Genomic DNA, 22763 nt, shown 5'->3' on the forward strand with positions numbered 1-22763 from the left:
TATTCCGCTTTTTAATACGATTCTACACTGGTATAATTTCTAATATTGATGTGAAACGGAATGATGCATTTATCTTTAAGTCTAATGACTAGCAGCAAAGAACAAAGAAGATAATGATACATAATAATGACGGAAAAAGGAACATACAAACGTTGTGTTTTAAGACTGCTGTGATTTAGGTTATTCGCAATATCCAGCTATATCTTTGGGTGTTTAAGTAACTACATGAATAACGTATCAGTATATTCACGCTGGCGGGATATCCATATTCACAATTCCCGTTTCCTGTCCTATGCGTACTATAATGAATGTGAACATATGTGACAAAGCTCTCCAATAAATCATGTCCTCCGTATGTTTTTCTAACGCAAAATCATACCACTTTAACAGTCCAAAACGTCATCAAATTATCACTATTAATCACTCATAAACCATAACGATGAAAGTGCGATGAAACATACTGTTTCATTTATATTGCAGCAGCTTGTACACTGGAAAGGTACCGCATTTAGTCACCTCATGAGTATGACGTGTCATGTGAAAGGATTGTGTATTTACTTCAAAAGCGTATGATATTGCCACCGACTATAAATAAGTTCTGTATATTATGAAGAATCAGTAGCATACAGGTACATTGTAGCTGTGGGACGAATACATCATTACAGGTGAGATGGATATGTGGTAATCTTTGCTGCAAAAAGTAAAAAGACAAATATTGTTTTCGTCAAGATATCAATCTTTCACGGGTTTCGACTCTGACGAAGATTGTTTGGAACATGATGCTTCAATATGCTCGTAAGTGCCACTAATTCGACAGAATAGTCCTTCCTTATTGGGACGACCAGATTTTTAGAAAATTCTCATATGCAGAAACACTCTTATCCGTTCATGACTGCAGTTATGCTTGCTGTGAAATCCTATTTGGTTTGATTGCCTGCAATCTCGTTATAATCTACCGAATGCGAATGCGATATCCTTTCAGAACGCCGAACTTTATTGCAACTCACGAAAAGTATGTTGTGCTCAGGTTTATTATTGTTGTTGGGACTGGGCGGTCCATCGCTAGGGAAAAGCGTGTGTAACAGAATATCAGACGGGGAAATCGTGCGTGGCGTAACGGAGCAAGATATCAATGACTGCTATGGTAACCAATTATATTTCATTATTGTAGATTAGCGCACGGATGGATGCCAAACTTAGTATGGAATTGTATATAATCGACTATAGTCACTGCGGTTGCAACCGTATCCTTATCAGCAAATGGCTAGTCCTTCATCTAGGGATGGTGTGAACGTGAGGTTCACGTTCGCGTCCTGTATGTGTGAACCTCAGAAATTTAGAAGCTCGTGTTCACAAACGAAGCTTGGTATAGGTTCTGCACTGTTAACCTATTTCACATAGTCAAATATTCCACGTCATCATAACATCTGTGGTTGAAATTCTTTGCATTTCGACTTCGGACCAATCTATGCATGGCACTGGCATTATAACAAAATGAACATTAATCGAGAACGCACCTTGCCAATCTAAAATATTTTACTAGCTTTGTTACAAAAGTTTGCTCGAAATAGTCAGCTTTCCGTGTTTGAATATTTAGTGACACTCTTGGTTGGAGCTCTTACAGTGGAAAAATCTAGCAGGCGTAGCCTACATTGCAAGTCCTCGTCGGAATGTTTGGCAAAGCGAAGAAAGATGTTGATTTTGTGTGGTTATTATAGCATTTGATTGCTACAGTTGATACATTTCGTGACGTTTAAAAAGTCAGCATGTACTTCATCATTGTGGCATAACGTCGCCTGAGTCGTCGGTAGGTACCGTCTACCTACATTATTACATCACTTCACTGAAATGATGGGTTGGATATTGCAATATGATATACGGTACGGTATACGCACGGCAAGCCCGGATAGCATGGATGAGAAAAAACGGAGGTGCAGATTAGGTGACCTTACGGTCGTATCGCATCTCCGTCGTCAAAGCTCTCGATGGTTCAGACGAAAAATAATATCATCTCTTTCTTTCGCGTTCACACAGAACCTTTCAAAAAGGTTCGCGCTCACACGAGCCTGAACCTTAATGGGTTCGCACCATCCCTACCCGCATCTGTCTTATTTTATTCGTAGCATGCAAGGGATGGCATAAAGTCGAAGAAGGAAATGCCTACTCCGTGTTGCAATCGCTTCCTGACAGAGAGGTGGTGTATCAACAAGAATATCAATGGTGCGGTGCCACTGCAGAAGACAAATTTGAAGTTAGTAGTCTAAAACGGGATAACCCTCCTGCCTGCAGACGTTATGAGATCTCAGGCATATCGTTTCGGTATATAGTTATAGAATATTGAAATTAGGCGTTTCGTCATGGTGTTGCAGGTAATCTTCCGTCGACCAATCAAATTCGCAGGATTCACCGTACGGGCGTCGACGCCGGATGCCTGGGTGAAAGAATTGGAAGTCTGGTATGGTGACGAGAGTGACGAGTTATCGCGAGCCAGGAATTCACATACCGGCGAGGTGGCTAATAGTTAAAATTAGAATTGACAGTCAGTATATGTTAACAGTATTATGGATGTTCAGGCTGACATTATGTAGTGCCAGTTATATGTATATCAATTATATCATGTCTCTAGGTGTTCCAGGGAAACGTGAATGAATGGACCACAAAGGAAAATAGGTTTTCTTTGCCAATCACCGCTACATTCATCAGAGTCGTTCCGAAGTCTTACGAATCAAGGCCATGCTTCAGGATCAATTTCTACTCGTGCAAGAAACAAAGTACTTTCTACTGTTGCGGAATCACCTCTAAACACCCTTTAAATATTGTATTTATAATTTAGGATATGCTGCACCTGAACCACCGATGATCGTGGACCCTGATTTCTTCGATGAAGGTAAGAAATTATCGGAGCACAATCTTAGGTGTATGCCGATTGGGCTTTGGATGTGATGCGAAAAATTGTCATGTTCCATTATATCACTTTCTGCGTGCGATGCGTCACTTTATATGAAAATGCGTGTAGAAATCTGGGATGAAGGCACTATGCTACTTTTTAGATGCTAAAGCTTTCTGGTCAAACTGATAAACTAAAAATCCTTGTATTTGAGAGCTACAAAATTAAATTGTCAATTTATTTTTACCGAACTGATTTTTATTTGTCTTGTGGCCAACAACCTGCAGGCTAGCATGTAGACTACGTCCTTTAACATGGGTTATTAAAGTATGGGTAAAAATACGGATCACGACCGCACAACAGCGATCCCTATATAATATATGTTGAAATTATTGCAACAAAAATTTCTTTGCGCCTGGCGCGATCTCTTGTGTGTAGTGTGTGATTATCACATGTCACTGTGTTGGGTGCTACAGCAACAAGCGAGATTATAGCAGAAAATTGGTTGATCGTGAAAATGTGCCGACCTTTGTGTTGGACAAATTGGTTTGAGGTGCTGATAAGAATTGTCCGACATTGGTTTCCTCCTAATACTGTAAATGGCACGGCTAATAGTCGGTCAGCCTAACTAGAGCGAGGGAAAGTGTGGCGCCGCCACTGCCAAGCCCCATATCTTTTTAGTATAGGGGTGTTCAATGTGTGACTGTTAAACACAGGTACATCGGTACCGAACCTTTATTCGTCGGGACACGTGATGACATGAAGTTTTGGTTAACATGCCGTAGGGCAAAGTGCGGCGTCGAAAAGATCGGGGGCGATAAAGCCTTACTCCAAAATGCTTAGTTGACCGAAATCTTCGATATTGACATTTCCAATTGTCGAAATGGTCGGCAACGAATATTTCCTTCCTTGTAATGCAATCTGAGCCCCGCAGTACAGATACGACCAGCAGAGAAAAATATTGCATTCCGCGTGAGATCGCTTGGGTTACACATTCCTCATAGAAACGCGTTGCGTACAGTTTGTTGCCTGCTGGTTATACATGTATATTGTATATATAGCACCGACTCCGACTCCGACTCCGACTCCATACATTTTAAATATACCGACTCCAACTCCCGAGTCTTCAAACGCACTGACTCCGACCTCGTCCCTCCGATTCCGACTATTTTCCTCACAGAATTTCGACTCTGATTCAAACTCCAACTCCAACAGTACTACAAATTTCCTACGAAAATTAGATGCCACAGCGGTGACTTATTCAATTATTGACTTTGATATGGCCATTAAACACATGCAAACATATTATTCTCTATGCCATGTGAAATCGTTTCATTGTGGCACAACTCGGAATACTCACTGTAAAATTAACATGGAAGTATTTATTTCGAAACATCCTTCCTTTTTCATATCTTATAAGACTATATATATCATAGAATCTAATATACTCTAGTATGTATGTATCATTCCAACATGATATATAACCCATCCTCTATAATTAAAATATGGATGAAAACAATATAAGTGTAGCTCCTGTGTATGAGTCTGCAACTGTTACGGAGATGTACAAATTTTCTTACTACACACTATGCTGATGAGAAGCACACACTGTCCCACTACTAATAAACGGTGGTCAGAAACGAAAGTTAGATAATAATCAGTTTAACATATGTCTAAATGTACTTATACTTAGTCATGGACTAGTACTATACTTGCACTTTTGATGAAAGATTTGTTCGACCCACGCGGCTGAGCTACTTATTGCTAGAAATATTTTGGATTTTTTCAAATGGGATGCTGCGTTTGGTTATATTTGCATCAATTTTACAAGTGATGTTGTCACTTGCAAAACCAAATGATTTACTTACTATTGTAGCGTCCCAATGCCAATCTCAATAACAGTGAAAAATTCGAGGCTGATTGTGGGAGTTTCAGCGCCACGGGCGGAATAAAATTTATATTTTCGTAATCAGTGCAAAGTCAGCTTTCGATTGATATCCATTTTACCATATTTAATGCTCGGCAAGTCGGTCAAAAATAACCGTCAAATTGCCTGTAGCCAAATGGAAATTGTGACGTGAATCAATTTCACTGAGCCGTGAGATTTGCTTGTGTCGACACCATATAGGACACTATGATCCCAGAAAATCGGCAAATCCAAATCCAAATCAATGCTCATCTATGGTAGCCACTATAGCCACTAGCCAGACCATGAAAATTCCTAAACGGTTAAAAACACTCTTCCAAACAGATGTTACTTCTAAAGTGAACTTTATTTGTTGAAGAAATGGAATCAGACGAGATGGGTGAAGAAGATGACTGTCCGCCCCTCGAGTGCGATAATAAATGTCTTGTATTCCTGGAGGACGACTATGGTTGTAATACCTGTGCTTGTGACAGAACGAATTCACGTAAGTTACGTATTAGAGTTGGAAAATATCGAAGTGTCTGCATATGCAGATGTGATCAACACCAAGGATGGTGAAAATGTTCGAGTCACGCCCGACTTCCGTATACCAGACTTGATTATTGAGAGGTTCTTGTCCACCAGTGAACCTCAGCAGCTTCTATCCCATGAGTATTACTGGTGAAAACCTGTGTTTCTCGGTAATTCTAATATCCGTGGTTAAAACGCATCGGATTTCAGGTTCATATCAATCGCTGCATCACGAAGGCAGCAACAGAACAGATTTTACATAGTAATTTTGACGGCCGTGGTGCACAGTGGGTCTAGGGATGCACGTATCCTCCCTAATATATTACAGGGCGCGAATGCGGGTCCTTACTGACACAAAGTGGCCTTGGATGATTGCGAAATTTAGCAAGGAGTTGTTAGAACATATTGTGATATGACATTTCGTTAAGGTATCACTGTCAGGAGTCACGTCTTTGTACCAAATATATACTCTGATCATAGTGACTGCTGTTCTAGGTACAAATGTACGTTTAATGCCATTCTGTAATCGGGATAAAATAAACGTAGTTATCCGTATTTCTACAAATTGTAGGTTTTCCCCGTGCCAAAAGTGGGGTAAAATTTGTCAATCTATAAATGCTCATATATGATGACTTGCCCGCAATTGTTGCTAACAGTGTGACGCCACAAATTCGTGTTCGCAGAATACTTTTGACAATCCCAGAAAAGACCAAAATCAGAAAACCCAATCACTAATGCATTTTAGTGATTTTAGTGTTCTTGACTCTTTTCTTCGCCTATTCGAGATTAACACAAAATTACCAGATTATATGAGCCAAATTAGAAACATATTAGGCCAGCCCGTCACAGTAGGAGGGAATTTTGCAATTTGTGATAAGAGAATCCGTTTGAGGATCTGCTGGGATTGAATGTATATATTCAGAGCAGAACTATAACGTATGGCACTAGTTCTTCGCATATATGTGCATTGTGCATACCGCCTTTTTGCGCATTCCTAGAGCGATAAAGAACCCACTCTACCCCTGGGATATATCTCCATAATAATGGGTGTATTACATTCATTTTCATTCACTTCTGTCAATAGCCGTGAAAGAGAAAATCCTCTTCTCTTTATGTTCACCATGATCTATGGTGGAAACCATGGAAATACATGATTGCCGTTAACTGAATTGCGAGAGCCAATGTTCTCGTGTACGGAAATGATACGTTCTATATTATTTCACAAATGAAAATTATGGTTTCGATTCCTTTGGTCACTGCAGGATCCTTTAAACCCAGATGCGACACACACCATATTATTCGATGAGGATGCAGAAGGCTACCGACGTTCATGGCAACGAGATTTTCATGCAGTAGTGCCCGACCTGTAGTGCTATTGTCTCAAATGGCAATTGCATATCGCTGCCAGATAATTTATATAAATAACTGTAACTAGCTCTTTTCCGCTGTGGTCGTACAAATAGTACTTATTTTGACAACTCAAGTCCATCCTACTGTTTTGGCCTCATTGCGATTAGCAATGGAATACTTGGTTCGGAGTCGAATAGTCGACGTACTCAATTGTTTTCAGTACAATAGTCGTTACCTGCATTCTGCTATTCTTGCGTCGCCCAAATCTCAAACGTAATTCCGGGATTTGTAAATGTAAATGTAGGCTCTCAGATGCGTGATCGCGTCCGTCGTAGCGAATTTGGATACTTCTGGTTTTCGGCACTTGAGCCGACCCATATTAATGTGTGCAGCACGGATCCATTTATTTAGCAGAATAGAAAACTTTTGGGCGTTGTTATCGTTTTCACTATCCCTACCTACGAAATCAAGAGAAATATTTTTCATTAGAAAATGGCAAACATTCAATATCGTTTTTCCGTGTTCTAATTTGTTGCGGTCGTGTAGGGTAGTGGGGTATCAAGGGCTCTAAAATACCCCAAGGCAGGAAGGGAAAGGTGTGGAACATAACTAGTTATAAGCTGTAACTATACCTACATGTGGATTTAGTACTTCGAACATAGCAGTCCGTAGGTATTTTAATATTGTCTATGCTAAGACTAATAACGCTGTGATTCTCAAACAGGCTTGTTCGAAGGAGATATCCGCGTAGATTCATCAACAATAGAAGCTGTAGAAACCGCATACGGTATTCGCAATGTTCCGGAAGGAATCATGCGAGCTGGTATAGCGAGTGATTTCTATCGATGGATGAACTATCCATCCGACGGGAACTACATTATACCGTACGTACTTGACGGAAGCTTGTGTGAGTTCAATATTGAATAGCGACAGCCGCGCAGCTTGTGGATTAGAAAGTAGGATTTAGGGCGGAGATAATAAAGTTGGATTAGCCATGAAGTCGATTATCGCGTTCCTCAGGATTTATCAACCCAGGATTAAGGGAACCGGTTGATCGCAGCTCATAAAGTTGGTGTTAATCTCATGATTTAACAAACCGGATTAAACTATCGATAACTGCGTACGCTGCGTACCATTCCTACGCACAAATATTTCCGATAATGACCGTACCGATTGTCAACTAGGTAATGGCTTCACCAAACAATCAACGAATTAAGTGCCCACCATTGCAGAGCGATATCAATGTTCTATAATCCGTTTCTTAGCTGTACCGTACTAATTGGACACGACTTTCGTTTGACGATGATAATTCTACCTATTACAGTGGTAGTATGGTTGTCAGCAGGCTGCTGTTTCATTCAACAACTTGACAACTGACAGCCTATTACGCGTTTTCGCATTATGATGCAACAGATAACGCCACTTGATTGAAAACTCGGGACACCTCGACTAACAATCGCGCGTAACCTTTCCCAACTTCTTCGCGTCGCGATTAGCAGTATTTAATCACAAGATTAGCATTTTTCCGGATCAGCTGACTTTAATATCTCCGCCTAAAATGTGTCCCGATTAGCAGTTTTTAATCACATGATTAGCATTCTCCCGGATCAGCTAACTTTATTATCTCCGCCCTTAGAATCTAATAATTCTCCTGGCGCGATTATTAAAAATACACAGAGATCCCGACAATTACACGTTTTTTCATTACATTCAGTGACACCGTATAAACGTAAACTAGACAAACGTTTATTTTTTGTAGCGGACACGGCCATACAACTTATCCCTCCGGCATTGCAAGAATTCGAAGATGCGACTTGCTTGCAATTCCGTGAAAGGTCAGATGATGCTGAAGAAGAATACTACCTCAAATTTTTCAAGGGGTCTGGTTGCTGGTCGTACGTTGGCAACATTTGGCGTAAACCTGGCGGGCAAGAGGTAAGTAAGAACAATCAAATATTTTTACCATGAATGATGAAGGAATTCAGTTATGGCGTCGCTGAACGTAATAATTACGTTATAAATAAACGTAATAAACTTGGTGGCACGGCGACCGGCCCATTTGAATACACGATAGGCCGATATTGGTCGGGCGCGTTGGACTGGAGAGACTTTGCTACTAGAGTCATCAGAGGCTCGTCCACCATTATATCGCGATGACTCCGTATTATCGAGGAAGTAATATTCGTGATTCATTAATCCAAGATCTCGATTGACAACGGATGCGAGAATAAGGGAATCATACAACACGAAGTTCTCCACGCGTTGGGATTTTGGCACGAACAAAGCCGGAGTGATCGCGATCAATATGTGAATATTTTGACGCAGAACATCATACAAGGTAAATCTTAAAATTAACACTTCAGTTGCGTATCAAATTATTCAAACACCAGGACTCACCTCATCAGAATGGTCATCAGATATAAAATACCCTACCGTCTAAACTCTTATTAATTGCCGAATTGCCCATATAGCCTGAAATTCCTGATTTTTCCTAATCTCTCCCAATGAAGGGATTGAAACCTCGCCACGCCACGAAATCAATTTCTCCTGTGTAGGACCGTGGCCCAAACGAACCAATTAGAGCCGAGCTCGAATGGGTCCCAAAGTTATTTCGTGAATGAACATAAGTTATAAAGTATTTTTTTGGAAGATTTACGCAACTTTATTCACATTTGGTTGGCGCTACGCGTGATTTAATGTTACCAAATATCTTGGTTATTGAGTATCCATACATAAAGAAAAAATACGCATGATTTGAAGAAATGGGCATTTAAGCGTCCCCCATTACCCCGACACGACACACCAAGACATATGTAGTTTTACGCAATGTAATATGCGACTCTGAGAGGTGTGCCAGAACGATCGGCAGTGAGAAAACCTTGGTCGAAAAGGACTGTACTTATACTGACTGCAACCATCGCGATGTATAAAACATACATATATGTTAATTGTCCATAGGCGTCTAAATGGCTGACGCCGAATGTTGTTGTCATGGCAATGTGATTCCATCAAGACAAATGCCATTCCACAGATAGAAATTATTTCCATGTGCAGAAATATCAATTTGAAATCGTGTGCGTCCTTTAGTTTAGTAATTTTGGGCGATTTCAATATCTTTTGATATAGAACACAGGAGGTCACGAAATAGCATCAAGTAGCGACGTCATTATAGCAGAAGGCCCGCCCGAATATATTCAATTATTACGTACAGTCCATGTACTTGAAATTCTGAACTTAAAATTAGGTCTGAAACTACTACAAAAACCTGAAACTACTCCTCAGACTTCACTATCACATCATTTTCAAAATTCACCATGCGGTGGAAGATCAGCTATTACATCACATTACCTGTTAATGTTAAAACATGACCCGTTGATGATTCGTTACTGAAAATTGTGATTTAAACTTGGGCGCGAGAAAATCGAGTATGTGAGAGAAGGACTTTTGACTCGGAACGCCGTGACTTTGCACAACTACATACGCAACAAACTATCGAACTGTTATGGGAAATACTAACTTATCAAACGGTCGTAGCGTGCGCTGTATAGCGTATATAGCTATCTAAGCAGGTATACATGGCAACCATGTTAACATGTAATGGCAACGACCAATTTTGTAGCTTCGTTTCGCTAGTGGTTCACAACCTTTTTCCACCCACGTACCATTTCAAGGTTTTATGCAGTGCTCGCGTACCACCTACATAAGTTACTCGCGCCGAGGCGGTCAAAAATGTTTCAACCGTGTTGAGTTGCCGTAGTCTGCGAAACAGATAATAAACTGCCCATTTTGAGACGCAGTATATGATTGCTGTAGTGGACCCATTTGGAATTATTGTGGTCAAATATATTGAAACGGAATTTGGTTAGGTAAGAATCCCAATGCTTTACGACTATCTCTTCGCCGTAGGCATGTATTGGTGGGATTGCCCCCACCCACGACGACGAAGGTTTAAAAAACTCAAAATAAACCCCACTTGAACTAGTAACACCCTTCGGTGTTCGAAAAAAACAGAATCTACTCGCGTACCACCTGGAAGACATTCGCGTACCACAGGTTGGGAAACACTGCTGTAAACAGAATTGTTTTGCGGCAGCGACAGTAGGATTTCTGGCAATCTAAAAGTTATGTTCCAGAGCTCAGAATTTACTGAAACTGGCCTCGATCGAAAGCACGCTCCAAGTCTGAAATATCGTCATTGTCCGAACAATCGGAGAGCCGCAACCGGTCATTGTTATGTCCAATGTATTCTGGCCTGACCATATTTTAATTTATATTTTCGGAGTTAGTGCGACAGTAGCTTGCTATCAAGATTCAGTATAGTAGGGACTATAACTTTTGGATTGCCAGAAGTCCTACAGTCACTGCCGCAAAACAATTCTGAATGCAGTCTCAGCGAAGCGGAACAAGGTTGCAAAATCGTTCGTTCCCATTCCATGTTTACATTTGATAGTCAGACCAATGGATTCCTCGGCGATCGAAAACTTCTATTGCTATGGCTCATTAATCCTTGCATTAAAGTTGTTATTGATCTGTTCCAATATTCGAAGTGGATCCAGCGCTGATTTAATTTGACTTTGGAAATGACTAGGGCTGGGAAAAATTGAGTACCCGAGTGATTCGATTCTGAATCATGTAATATGCTTCGAGTCGAGTCGAGTACTCGAGTATCACTCACTATGACGTCAAAACACCTCATCCACCTCATCCGCGTCAGCGGTGTCTTACAAAAGCCTAGAGGTGGGTCGTGCTATAAGTCGGCAGCAACGGATAATATGAAGAATATCGGCCTGGTGTAAATGACCATAGCAGTCGACAAACACCATGAATACCCCAAAACAAACAAACAGACGTCAAAACAGAATATAGTATGTCGTAGTTCAAGTATGTACCTTTTTTGCCATGACAGAGAATATAATGCTTGCTTCCATCACAATAAAAATACTTTGGTATTTTTTCGACCATACCGATTTCATGGCGCTTTGTGACAATATTATGGAATGATCATGACTTTGGAAACGTGGTATTTCCAGTAAGGTTCGTAGCTTTGTACTATATGTTTTGAGCGCTGGGATACGGTCAATTAAGGTGTCAAGGCTTTCACATTGGAAATAAGTATTGAAACGATAATTTTCGTTGATAAATTAACTTTCGATGGCTAGGAGCGTATAATTTCAGTACTCGAAAAAATCGTCTGTTACTCGACTTCAATCACTAAAATTGATACTCGATTCAGATTCGACTACTCGAATCATTATGCCAAGCCCTAGTAATGACATGATAAATAGCCAAGTAATCAGGAGTATGTTCGAAGCCCGGATTGGGCTGTATTGCTCCAATGCTATGATATCTAACCAATATTTGTTAAATTCTAAAATATTCTACCTATGATTGTGACACGCAAAGTGTACGCTAGCGGCAACATTATGACGCAACAGCTTTTACGATGTCACCAGGACCGAAAAACATTTCTTAAGCCACCCTCCCCCCCCCCCAAAAAAAATTGTTGGTCTCGTCCCCCCCACAGGGTGATTATCCCAAAGTCTGTAATTTTTGCCGCTACGTATCAGCGGGATATGTTGCACTCGACATAGCCGCGTAAGGCGCGAAGATTTTCAATAATTAATGACCGCATCGATCAATGTGATCTTGAATTGCATATAAATATATTGCTATTAATTTATAATCTACTCTCTGCTCACGTAATCAGCTTTACCGGTAGAGCTGAGTGAGGTGTTTTAGAAAATGTAGGGGCGGTCAATAATAATTATAAAGCTTCGGTAGACCCGTTGACATAATGATTTCATTGTAAGATGTTATTTCGTAACCTCATGTCTGCTATGATATTGAAATCTCCCATACGTACTAAACTAAAAGACGCACACGATTTCATATTGGTATTTCTTCACTGGCAAATAATTTTTGGCTGCGGGATGGCATTCGTCTTGTGGGGTTCAGATTGCCAGGGCAGGAACATTCCGCGCCAGACATCGCCTATTGGACAATTAGACATATATGTATAATTGTATAGACTAATATATACATCGAAATTTTCGGTCAGCATAAGGGCAATCCTTTCCGGTCAAGGATTTTTCGCTGCCGAGCATTCTGGCACACTTTTCGTAGTCGCATGTTACATGGCCGACGCCGAAATGCTCAATCCTATAAATTATACGTATTGTGGTGAGAGGATCAAGAAAACTGGCAACATGAAATCTACTTGTGTGCAATGCCAGTCTGTGAGGTCACGTCAAATAAGGCCTACTTCTGAATACATTGAATACCTCTGTTATTGGTGATGCAGCCCGCAGCGCCACCGAAAACTAGAAAATTGACCCGCGAGCTCATTTGAGTTTGAGACCCCTGGCGTAAATCTCGGATCGTCCGGCTTCTTGATCGTGAGGTCGCTGGCTCAATCCCGGCCGCGTCAGACCAATTACCTGATTAGTAACGCCAGTATCCCTCGCTTCCCCATTTGTCGCATATCATGGAGGGGTGGCGCAAGACTTAGAAAGCCTTACAGGGCTATAGCTGCCCATTCCTTCTCTGCGTCATGCACTTAGGACAGGGACGGGCAACATAGGGCCCGCCACATAATTTTGAGCGGCGCGCAGGATAGTTTCCGCGTGGGCGTACAATATATTGTGGCCCGCGGCCACAGTTTGCCGCAATCCCCCACTACTTCAGCGGGCATGTGTGCGCTGAGTGCGAGAGTGGATCTTACGCGTATGTTCAAAAACACGGTAAGGCTTGCATTACCGTCACGTCCGTCATGTACGCATGAACCCAAGCCTAATGAATTGTTATCTCGGTAAATTTGAAAACAAAATCCAAACCCTCATTCGTATACATAACACACGGTCCAAGAAAGGATTTTGAGCGGCGCGCAGACAGTTTTCGGTCTTACGTAATAATATGGACACAGTATGCCGTAATTCTCCACTATTACTTCATTGTGTGCTACGTCAAATTATAGTGACTGTAGGTTTTTCTTTCTTTTTTCTGACACAAATATTAGTGATTGTTAATTTTTCTTTATTTCTCTGATTACTTTGTGTCCTACATGCAGCCAGAGTTCATAAAACTTTGTGTTGACACCTTCGATCGATCGCAGATGTTTCATTGACTTCAACAACTTTTGAGGTAGGCCTACATTACGCTAATAAATTGAATACTATTTTGGTATCTATGCTTTAAAGTTAAAGTTTCCATTCAACACGATAAATCCTAGGTGGATAAATACGCGTTTAATGTATTGATTTAGCAATCCGGCCCGCCAAGTACTTCATTTCCCTATATATGGCCCGCCGACTGCAGACGTTGCCCGCCCATGACTTAGGATGTACAATTGTACAATGTACATGCTGCAAAAATATAGGCTATACCCTCAATTGCTAAGCGTCCTGTTGCTACATTCCTATTCCTAATACTATTCCTAATAATCATAAATGTTCATCCCTACTAGACACACGAAATGTACAATGCGGCAGGCCTATACAAGAAACAATGACATGAACCGGTATCCAACGATGTATTTATTTGTATTTTTCACCCCTCTTGATGCGTTAATACGTCACATATGTCACGTTTCATATGACGTTACCACTCCGTGAGTGACTTCAAGTCCGAAAATGGACCGGATTTTTGTCGGCTTGACAAACTCAAGTGATACGTTTGATTTGATAAAATACGCCGTATTATTGAATGAATGTAACCAACCGATCGTGACCGTACGACAGCGGCCTATTAATCACCGTTATCCGTCTTTTTATTTTTGAGGAAACCTGCCTGCTGCCCCACCCGTTACGAGCTGTAGAATAACTTCGATATGGATGTCAATGCAGAATCTGGTACACCTTGGGACTGTTAGTCTGTAATGCAGGTCCACTAATTGAATCCCCTGGCAATATTAATATAATTCATATTGATTTCATGATCAACACATTGTGCATCATGTGTTTGGTTTAATGAAAGATTAAATTTACGTGAGCCTCTACGTTCATGTCTAGACAGGTTGTCTAACTTCAATAAACAAGATGACAGCAGAAACTTCAGCTCGCCATATGATTTCAACTCTGTAATGCACTACGGGAAGAAAGCTTTCTCTGCCAATGGATCTGATACAATTCAAGCTATAAGTGATGCTTCAATGCTCTTCGGTCAGGTAATCAACAAGCCTAATGCACTATATACCAGTGTTTCTCAAAATTCTCAGCTTGCGATGGTATTGCAAAATTAACCCAGAATGTCACCAGGTCAAATGAATGCAACCAAAAAACGATGATTTTGAAACACCAATGATGAATTTTCCGATCCTCTTTGATATTTCAGATTTTACACGTGGTTCTATTGACGTTTCTGCACGTCAAAGTACGACAAATCCAACATTATTACGCTGTTAATAGTGGCTAAATTCTACTGTTGATTGTTTTGAAAATGTCCTCATGACTTGCATATATTGCTTATAGTCGAGTTTTATTCTACTTTAAAGCAGCACTTACAGCAAGCACGTGGCATTCTATATATCAGTTCTGAAAGCGTTCTCCATCCCGTTCTAACTTTCTAGATAAGTTGAACATTTGGTGGTTTATTTCTCTACTTAGCCGTCAGGTTACGACAGTTTGCAATTTACCATAAAATTCCAATTTATTCGGTCAACCGCCCCAACAATTGACGCACGTCGGAACCGCCAACGGGTGGCGATTGAGAATCACTGATGTATACAATGCTTCCTGACTTAAAAATATTCGAATTCTTGTTTGTTCTACAGAGAATGGGGTTTTCCGTGGAGGATATCAAACAGCTTCACAGCATGTATGAATGCCCCGGAACCGCTGTAACCACTTTACGACCATGTGTCAATTTACGTTCGGATTATTACTGTGAAATCATCAAAAATAACGGATACTGTATTTATACAAGCTACTGGGGGTTTTATTGCCCAAAAGAATGTGGAGCATGCACCGACACCGTTACCACCACCCCAATGACAACTACTCCAATGACCACAACTACAACGATCACCACAATTCCAACGACCACAACTGCTACGACTACCACTCAAACGACCACAACTCCACCGACCACAGCTCCAACGACCACCACTCCACCGACCACGACGCCAACGACCACAACTCCAACGACCACAACTCCAACGACTACCACTCCAACGACCACAACTTCACCGACCACGACTCCAACGACCACTACTACAACAACGACCACTACCACTGCTACCACAACTCCAACAACCACCACGGCTACCACTATTACACCTTGCACTGATAGACGTCGGCACCGTCGCTGCAGGAAATGGAGGCGCAGGGGATATTGCAATCGAAAATCTGTGAAGAGAAGATGTGCAAAGACATGCGGACTATGTGTATGTGAGTATGAAACAGCTTTCGTACCTCCGTGTGTCATCGTCGTCTGATCCGTATATATATTTAAACTCGAAATTCCACGATATTGCCAATATCTTCAAAACGGCTTTACTCACAACCGGTTGTGGTTTTGGGGTATGCGAGATTGGTTGATACGCATGCAGAACATGGTACCGTAAACATTGGTCGATCAATAAATTTCTGCACCCGTTAAAAAATTACTTTTATTTTCTACGTTTACGCGAATATTTGTTATGAATTTGCGAATAACCGTGAAAAACATGTAGGCTTACCATTACCAATGTTGAATATGGTATCCTACCTTAAACAGTGGTCGATCATCACATTTCTGCTCAAGTCTAAAGAGCTTACTCTATCCATTTTGCGGCTAGATAAAAGGTTCCCCTCCTACATTTACGCGATTATTAGTTATCAATTTGAGAATAACGACGGAAATCTATGCACCCATGTGGAATATGGTGTCGTAAAGAGGGGTCGATGATCAAATGTTTGTACCCATTGGAAGTGTCTACTCTGTTTTTAAGTACCCTACACTATTCATTTTGCAGTTAAATGAATCGCTTCTAAATGCTATCGAAAGTGCCGCGGTTTATTTACATGCTTTTTAATTCCCCTCCCGCAATTAACTGACCAGAATCCCTGTAGATTCTAGGGACCGGTATCGCACTATTTGCTCACGATATATTCACTTAGCTTTAAAGACCTCGCTGCTTCCTCTTTTCATCTAATTGTTTTGTAAGAGAGATTTGTGCGAGAGATGTGATCGCATCCCCAAACATAAAATTTTGTCGTAGATGATTTTTTGACATTGATGATATTTTTTCAATGACATTCTACACCTTTTCTCAGTATTTTAAAATTACAATAATAGTGACCATAAACTACTACAGATATACAGGAAATATATTTTTTCAGTGACCGGCGCATTCCATTCATGTTCAGTAATAGGCTAACTTCATGCCGGTAGCCTTACAGTAGGGTTACCATACGTCCGGAATTTCCTGGACGTATCCGAAATTTTACTGTTCAAACTGCGTCCTGGAGGAAATTTTAAAATATTCCTAAATGCCCGGAAGGTTGTAGCCTTGGATAAGGCTAGAAACATTTTCGTCAATGAACATGAACAATATTATTGGTATGCAGATGTATGCCACTAGAAATCTTTCTTCGCGCCGTGCGTGATTTAGTGTCACATATATTGAATTTATTATGGGGTCCACCGCCCTCGCAAAATTTCGGTGATATATCAAGGGCTTATCACTGATCCCGGACAGTGGCATTAACACGTTGATCACGTTTCATCATTACTAAGAACGAATATATTATATTTATAAATTTTGGAGAATAGTAGAAGATAGAAGCGATATCGTTTATCGCAACCTGAACGCTGTGTCTAAGGCCACGGTCGCAGCACTGTAGAAAATCCACGATCGTTTGAAGCAGTTTATGTTAAAATGCCGCCACACCTTCCAGTCGGAATAACTGCCTAAATACTTCGTAGTTCTTACAGCACTAGCACACAATGAACTGCGCTTTCTAGGGATTCGGCCGACTGCTAACTTAGTCCATAGATGGGCATTCGGCAGCATGAACATTGTCAAGTATAGCTATGGACTTTTCCGGTACAGCTAATTAAATAGACGAAGACCCTAAATTGCCATGCCTGAATCGATTTTGCATTTCTACTGCGTATTTATTGCTTTATTCAGCAATAGTTTCAATGTTAGACATCTGTTGCCTACTAAACCTAACCGCCCATTTGCTCTCAGCGCTCTCTTACCGCCCAATTTTAATGTCAGCGTCCCCCAATCGCGTATTTCATGGTCATCTCCTCCTTCGTGCCCGTGAGCGAGCCCATTGGAACGTTGGCGCCCGCTTTGGGAACCACTGGCCTATACGTTCATTTGCGCCACGACATTAATTTCAGTAATTTCTGTCCATCAGGCCCCTGTAATGTTTCGGACGACTTCCGTGCAGGCGCTATTTCATCTTCGGTCACTCTCGCTTTTCATGACCCCATAGCTTGAACTTTGCTTGACTCGGCTATGGAAACACTCTTATGCCAGTGAAGTTAACGATGAGGCGCAAAGAGAAACCTCCGACACATGGAAACGTGATAGAGCAGAGATGTGAACCAACAATCATTGGTGTCGTGGGGATGTCGCTTAGCACACTGCGCCACTCGCTTCCGAACGTTTAAAGTAGACCATGAACACTCTATTGCGACGCCGTGCGAAAAATACGTTTCACACTTTTTATAAATTCATGTTATGTTTATTTCTCTAATCAGTGGACAAGCACCCAATTTCTTGCATATTGGAATTAGGATATAGAATTCTAATAACTGGTGAGGAGGACCTTCGGAAAACTTGTCATGGACTGCCGATTAAGAACAACTAACCTAGAGAAAACTTGAATTAAAAAAATTTCATACTCAAAATTACATAATACAGCCAATATCTCCTAAACGACTTCAGCTACAAATGTACTAGCCTGGGCGTTTGATGTAGCTTTGGCAGCCTCGAGATGGGCCGTGCTAGAAGTTTGCAGAAACGGCCTCATAATACAGAATAACGGCTTTCTGTAAATAACTAGTGTAATCGAAAAACACAGTGCATACCACAAAACAGCATCAAATGTCCTTCACTGAAGTTGCCGTACGTACGATACGGTAGCCAGTTGACTATATACCAACGATACGGGTGAGAACGTGTTTTTACACCCCCTGACTACGACACAGCAAATTAGCCCATGCCGTAATGCATTATATATTGTCGTAAATTTGGTTATGATGAAACGTTACATTCGTGATGCGACATGCGTTGGATTTTTGACGTTACGTGTGCTTTGAGCCTAGCTCGACATACATCCCTGCTGACTTGCAGGTTGTATTTATCAGTGCTGGTGTTTATACGTAGGATTTCCAGGTCTGAAGATGTCGAAAATATATAACTTAACTTACCTCTTGCTCATTCAGAAATCAGCGAAGATCACATGATCTACATTCTACAAAGGAGGATGCTGTATAACAGTAGAAATGTCAATTGAATTGAAAATGTGATTGATCATGCAATCATGCTATATTGAGTCTATATTGAATATATGTTGATTGCTGTCCAGTGTCCACCCCGGAATCCTCTCAATTGCTTTACCGTCATTTCATTAACGTGTAGCCTACTATTTCTTAATATATACATCGAATACTAGGGTTTCGGGTCGAGCATTCATGTATCACATATTGTGACTTCATAACAGTATGAAAGATGTGGCCAGTTGGACTATGTGCCGTTTGTGCAACCACGACGACTATAATGCCATTATTACAGATAATTACCTTCACAAAAATGTCATCTCCAGTATTCTGGGTAGCTTTTTACGACATGTTCCGTATGTTCTGATACGACCAGTCGAGGTTTCAAGGCATCCATAGTGGAAAATACTATCGAAGCCATAATATTCGTTGATAAATTATTACTAGATTCAGATTCGACTACTCGAATCAGTTGCCCAGCCCTATACGAACGTTAAAGATGTTTTCTATATATTGTCGTGACGTGAATTGTTTCGATCCGCATACAATAAAACATTTATCTGAAATTGCTCTCTTATTATATCTGGATGTAATCCCCCATATGCGGTCTACTCAGTTGAATAAATCAAACGAAATTGTTATGTCAGTGCGCAATATTATATTCATATCAGTGATCATATCAGTGGTTCCCAAGAAGAGGGTAGAGAGAGAGAGAGAGAGAGAGAAAATCTTTAGTTTTCAGTCGTGTAAATCAACACTATATACTTAAATATACCATATTGAACTTGAGTGAAATATGATAAATATAATATAGATAGGAGCCACCGAGGCCAGGAGTAACTTTAGTCAGGGAGGTCGTCACCCTCGAAACAAACAAAAAAATTTGCAGTAGTTGGATAGAAGATTGTCAAAACGTTGTTTTCAAACTCACAAGAACAGAAATTATGAAGTTCAGACGGTATTCTATATCCCTACACCACAACGTGTTTGATATTTGCACAAGGCGGATAGATTGGTTTTGTACGGACAAGAAAAAGCTGGGGAAAATCTTGTTAGATGTTGGTGTGTGAGTATCCGAAGGAATATAGAAGAGACTATAAAAATATGATGGTAATTGACACAGTTGATAACTATGCATGAATTTCATGGCTGCAAATTTGAAAATTTTCTCCGCCTTTAATATCCTAACGCGTTCACAGTCCGTACATTGTATCACAATTTTCATGTCTATATTTGCGGCAAAGAATTCGTATGACTCAGTTTGCAAGACTGGCAGTCCATACAGATGTTTTCTTTTTGAAGTGGATTACTCCTAAATATTATGAGATATCAAAAATTTGAAGCATAGTAGACAAATTTGTGAAGGTAGTTGGGAAATAAATCACTAATAATATTGGAGGATTATTTACTTGATCTACGCGCATTAAGCGGTGTGTTATTGATTACCATTCTACTGTGGTTCTCTTATGCGGGTAAAGTATGGCATATAAGAGTTCTGGTTTTGGATACTTTCAGTTGAAATCGATTAGACGGCAGCTAGTGCGAGACTGGGAGTGGCCTAGTTTTGATTTTTGTGAATTGCATCTGATAAATTATTATTTCCCGATATAAATAGGCTAAAACCCACTGTTATCAGCAAACAATGATGTCGTGTTCAATTAGATGAGCAATATCGTTGATGTGAATTATAAATAAGCTACCAAAGGCTCGCGAATGGAGTCCCAGGGTTGCATTTAAAACAAAATTACATCTATAACACACATGATCAAAACATGGCCGTTGTTTAAAATATGTTTTTTATAGTTTTTGTTCAAGTAATGACGTCAGGAATCCTCAATTGTGACGTCACAGTGGATTGGCATTGAGAATTGAAAATACAGGGTAAATACGGCTTCTTCGACGAAAAAGGCTCCGACCACTGTCATAAACAGACAAAAGTATCTTAACCGGTACCGCATCGTTAATTCGTTATGCAGCATTTTATGGTCGGCGGTCATCATCATCAAAACACCCAGTCCTTACCAATGATCTAAATCTACATGCTGTAACTCTTGAACAGACGAAAATTTCGAGAGTTCCAGCCACTCTACATCGTATACGTTGACTATATCGGGTGAAAATCGTGCGCAGGCTCGTACTGCATGTTTTTCAAAAATAATTTCAATCATGGCATAATTATATAACGTTTGAAAAAAAAACATATTTAGGGCGTGTTTTAAAAACATCATTTGTTTTAAATGCAACCCTAGGTTCCCCTGTCTGTATAGGTTACCGCTGTGAACGAATTGTGCAAATTTGAACCAATTGCCTTCTACCATCCGCTCATGTAACTAATTGGTCATCACGTTATGATAAGGTTAGAGTTGAGAAAGCAAGTCCAGTAGACATAATTGCAGCGGTAGAGAATTCTGCTCGAGTATGAACAGATGCTGTGATCTTTGAAAAGCCAAATTCTGCTTCAATTGGAAGCAGAATTGTCTGACCTTGAATAGCAGCCTACCAGATCTGTGAAAGGCAGTCATAAACACGCTGTCATGGACTGACAAAATCATGAAACTGACACATGCATACGGCTCAAACACTGCGCTGAGACTTGATGAATGTGAGTATGAAAATGTTCACATTTCTTCCTGTATATGTTATCCACTTGAATTGGATATACACCCACGATGCGTCCTGAGTTGTAAGTAACATTCTCTCGATCCAAATTCCACGCCTCTCAAGATTTTATGGTATCGGGGAAAATCGAAATCTCTTGTTTTGCCGTTATTGTTATGCTGTCACCTGCTTTATTTTCAGATTACTTCATGGCGGTTTGACGCAGGCCCGGATTATTATATGCACTGAAACACACCAAAATCGCTCGAAAAGGCAAAGATTGTATTGTTGCGAACGATCGCAGCGCCACAATACATCATCGACATCAGTGACTTGCCGATTTGCTTCTATTCACATTAGCACTTTTCACGCGCAGGCTATCAAGCCAGCACTATACATATCCACAGTTGAAGCTACAGGCATGGATGGAAAATACATAATATATATTATCAGTAGGGCAGGTTTTGCAAATTTGGCCACATCTTTTACAGCTTCCGGGAACTTCCTCCAAATACTCAGAAGTTATGTAGCATGACGTTTCAGGCCGTTACGAGATGCAACTTTTTACTATTTTTTCATGCTACATTTTAGTGCAACTTTTATCAAGTATTGCGCAAAATGTAAAGGTGTGCTTCAAAAAACATGCTATAAAATATTTCGAGTATGGCTCTCTCTTTGATTTGCTTAAAAAAAGAGCTATGTGGTGGATTAGCTGCATCACAAGGTTGTATATGACGCAATGCCGTGCAAGCTAGAACTTCAAAAACCCCAGTCTAGTGCGACAGCGCCTGAATTATATGTAAGTAGATCGCTTGATCAATTCACAGTGCTTTTTAAATTGAGGCCCCTCTCCATTTGACAGACGCCCAGGCGAGACCACTGAAAATTACATTATCACGGGATCAGGCTATTTATTTTGTAAAAGTCTACACAACTGAGTTTTACTGCAATGCCTTGGTGCAAGTGTGCAGACCTAGTGGGTTAGGGGTGTGATATTTGTCTTGTTTTATGGGTTATCGCTTTGCATTTCAGCTTGTTTCGGAAAAATAATTTTCGCAT

At 40.5% G+C, this 22763-nt stretch overlaps 1 protein-coding gene and 1 long non-coding RNA gene across 3 annotated transcripts in view; both read left to right on the top strand.

Annotated features, from left to right (window-relative positions):
• Positions 1-22763, top strand: part of LOC145444506 (uncharacterized) — a 174189-nt gene that overhangs the window by 85410 nt on the left and 66016 nt on the right. The window lies entirely within an intron of this gene.
• On the top strand, positions 508-19672 carry LOC145444490 (uncharacterized). Of its 2 annotated transcripts, XM_080322481.1 has the most exons (14): positions 508-665; positions 730-795; positions 1028-1144; positions 2124-2251; positions 2370-2510; positions 2627-2771; positions 2834-2887; positions 5173-5298; positions 7399-7581; positions 8434-8609; positions 8877-9012; positions 14681-14835; positions 15442-16057; positions 19053-19672. In XM_080322481.1, coding segments are annotated over exons 2-14 (1998 nt in total). In that variant the 5' UTR covers positions 508-665; positions 730-776; the 3' UTR covers positions 19055-19672. The 2 variants fall into 2 exon arrangements, with proteins under 2 accessions (XP_080178607.1, XP_080178606.1); XM_080322480.1 differs by lacking the exon at positions 508-665 and having other exon boundaries at positions 761-795; positions 983-1144.

Source organism: Botryllus schlosseri, chromosome 8, assembly GCF_051294905.1.
Source record: "Botryllus schlosseri isolate E-star chromosome 8, Bs_hap1, whole genome shotgun sequence".
In the NCBI taxonomy this organism is placed as follows: Eukaryota; Metazoa; Chordata; class Ascidiacea; order Stolidobranchia; family Styelidae; genus Botryllus; species Botryllus schlosseri.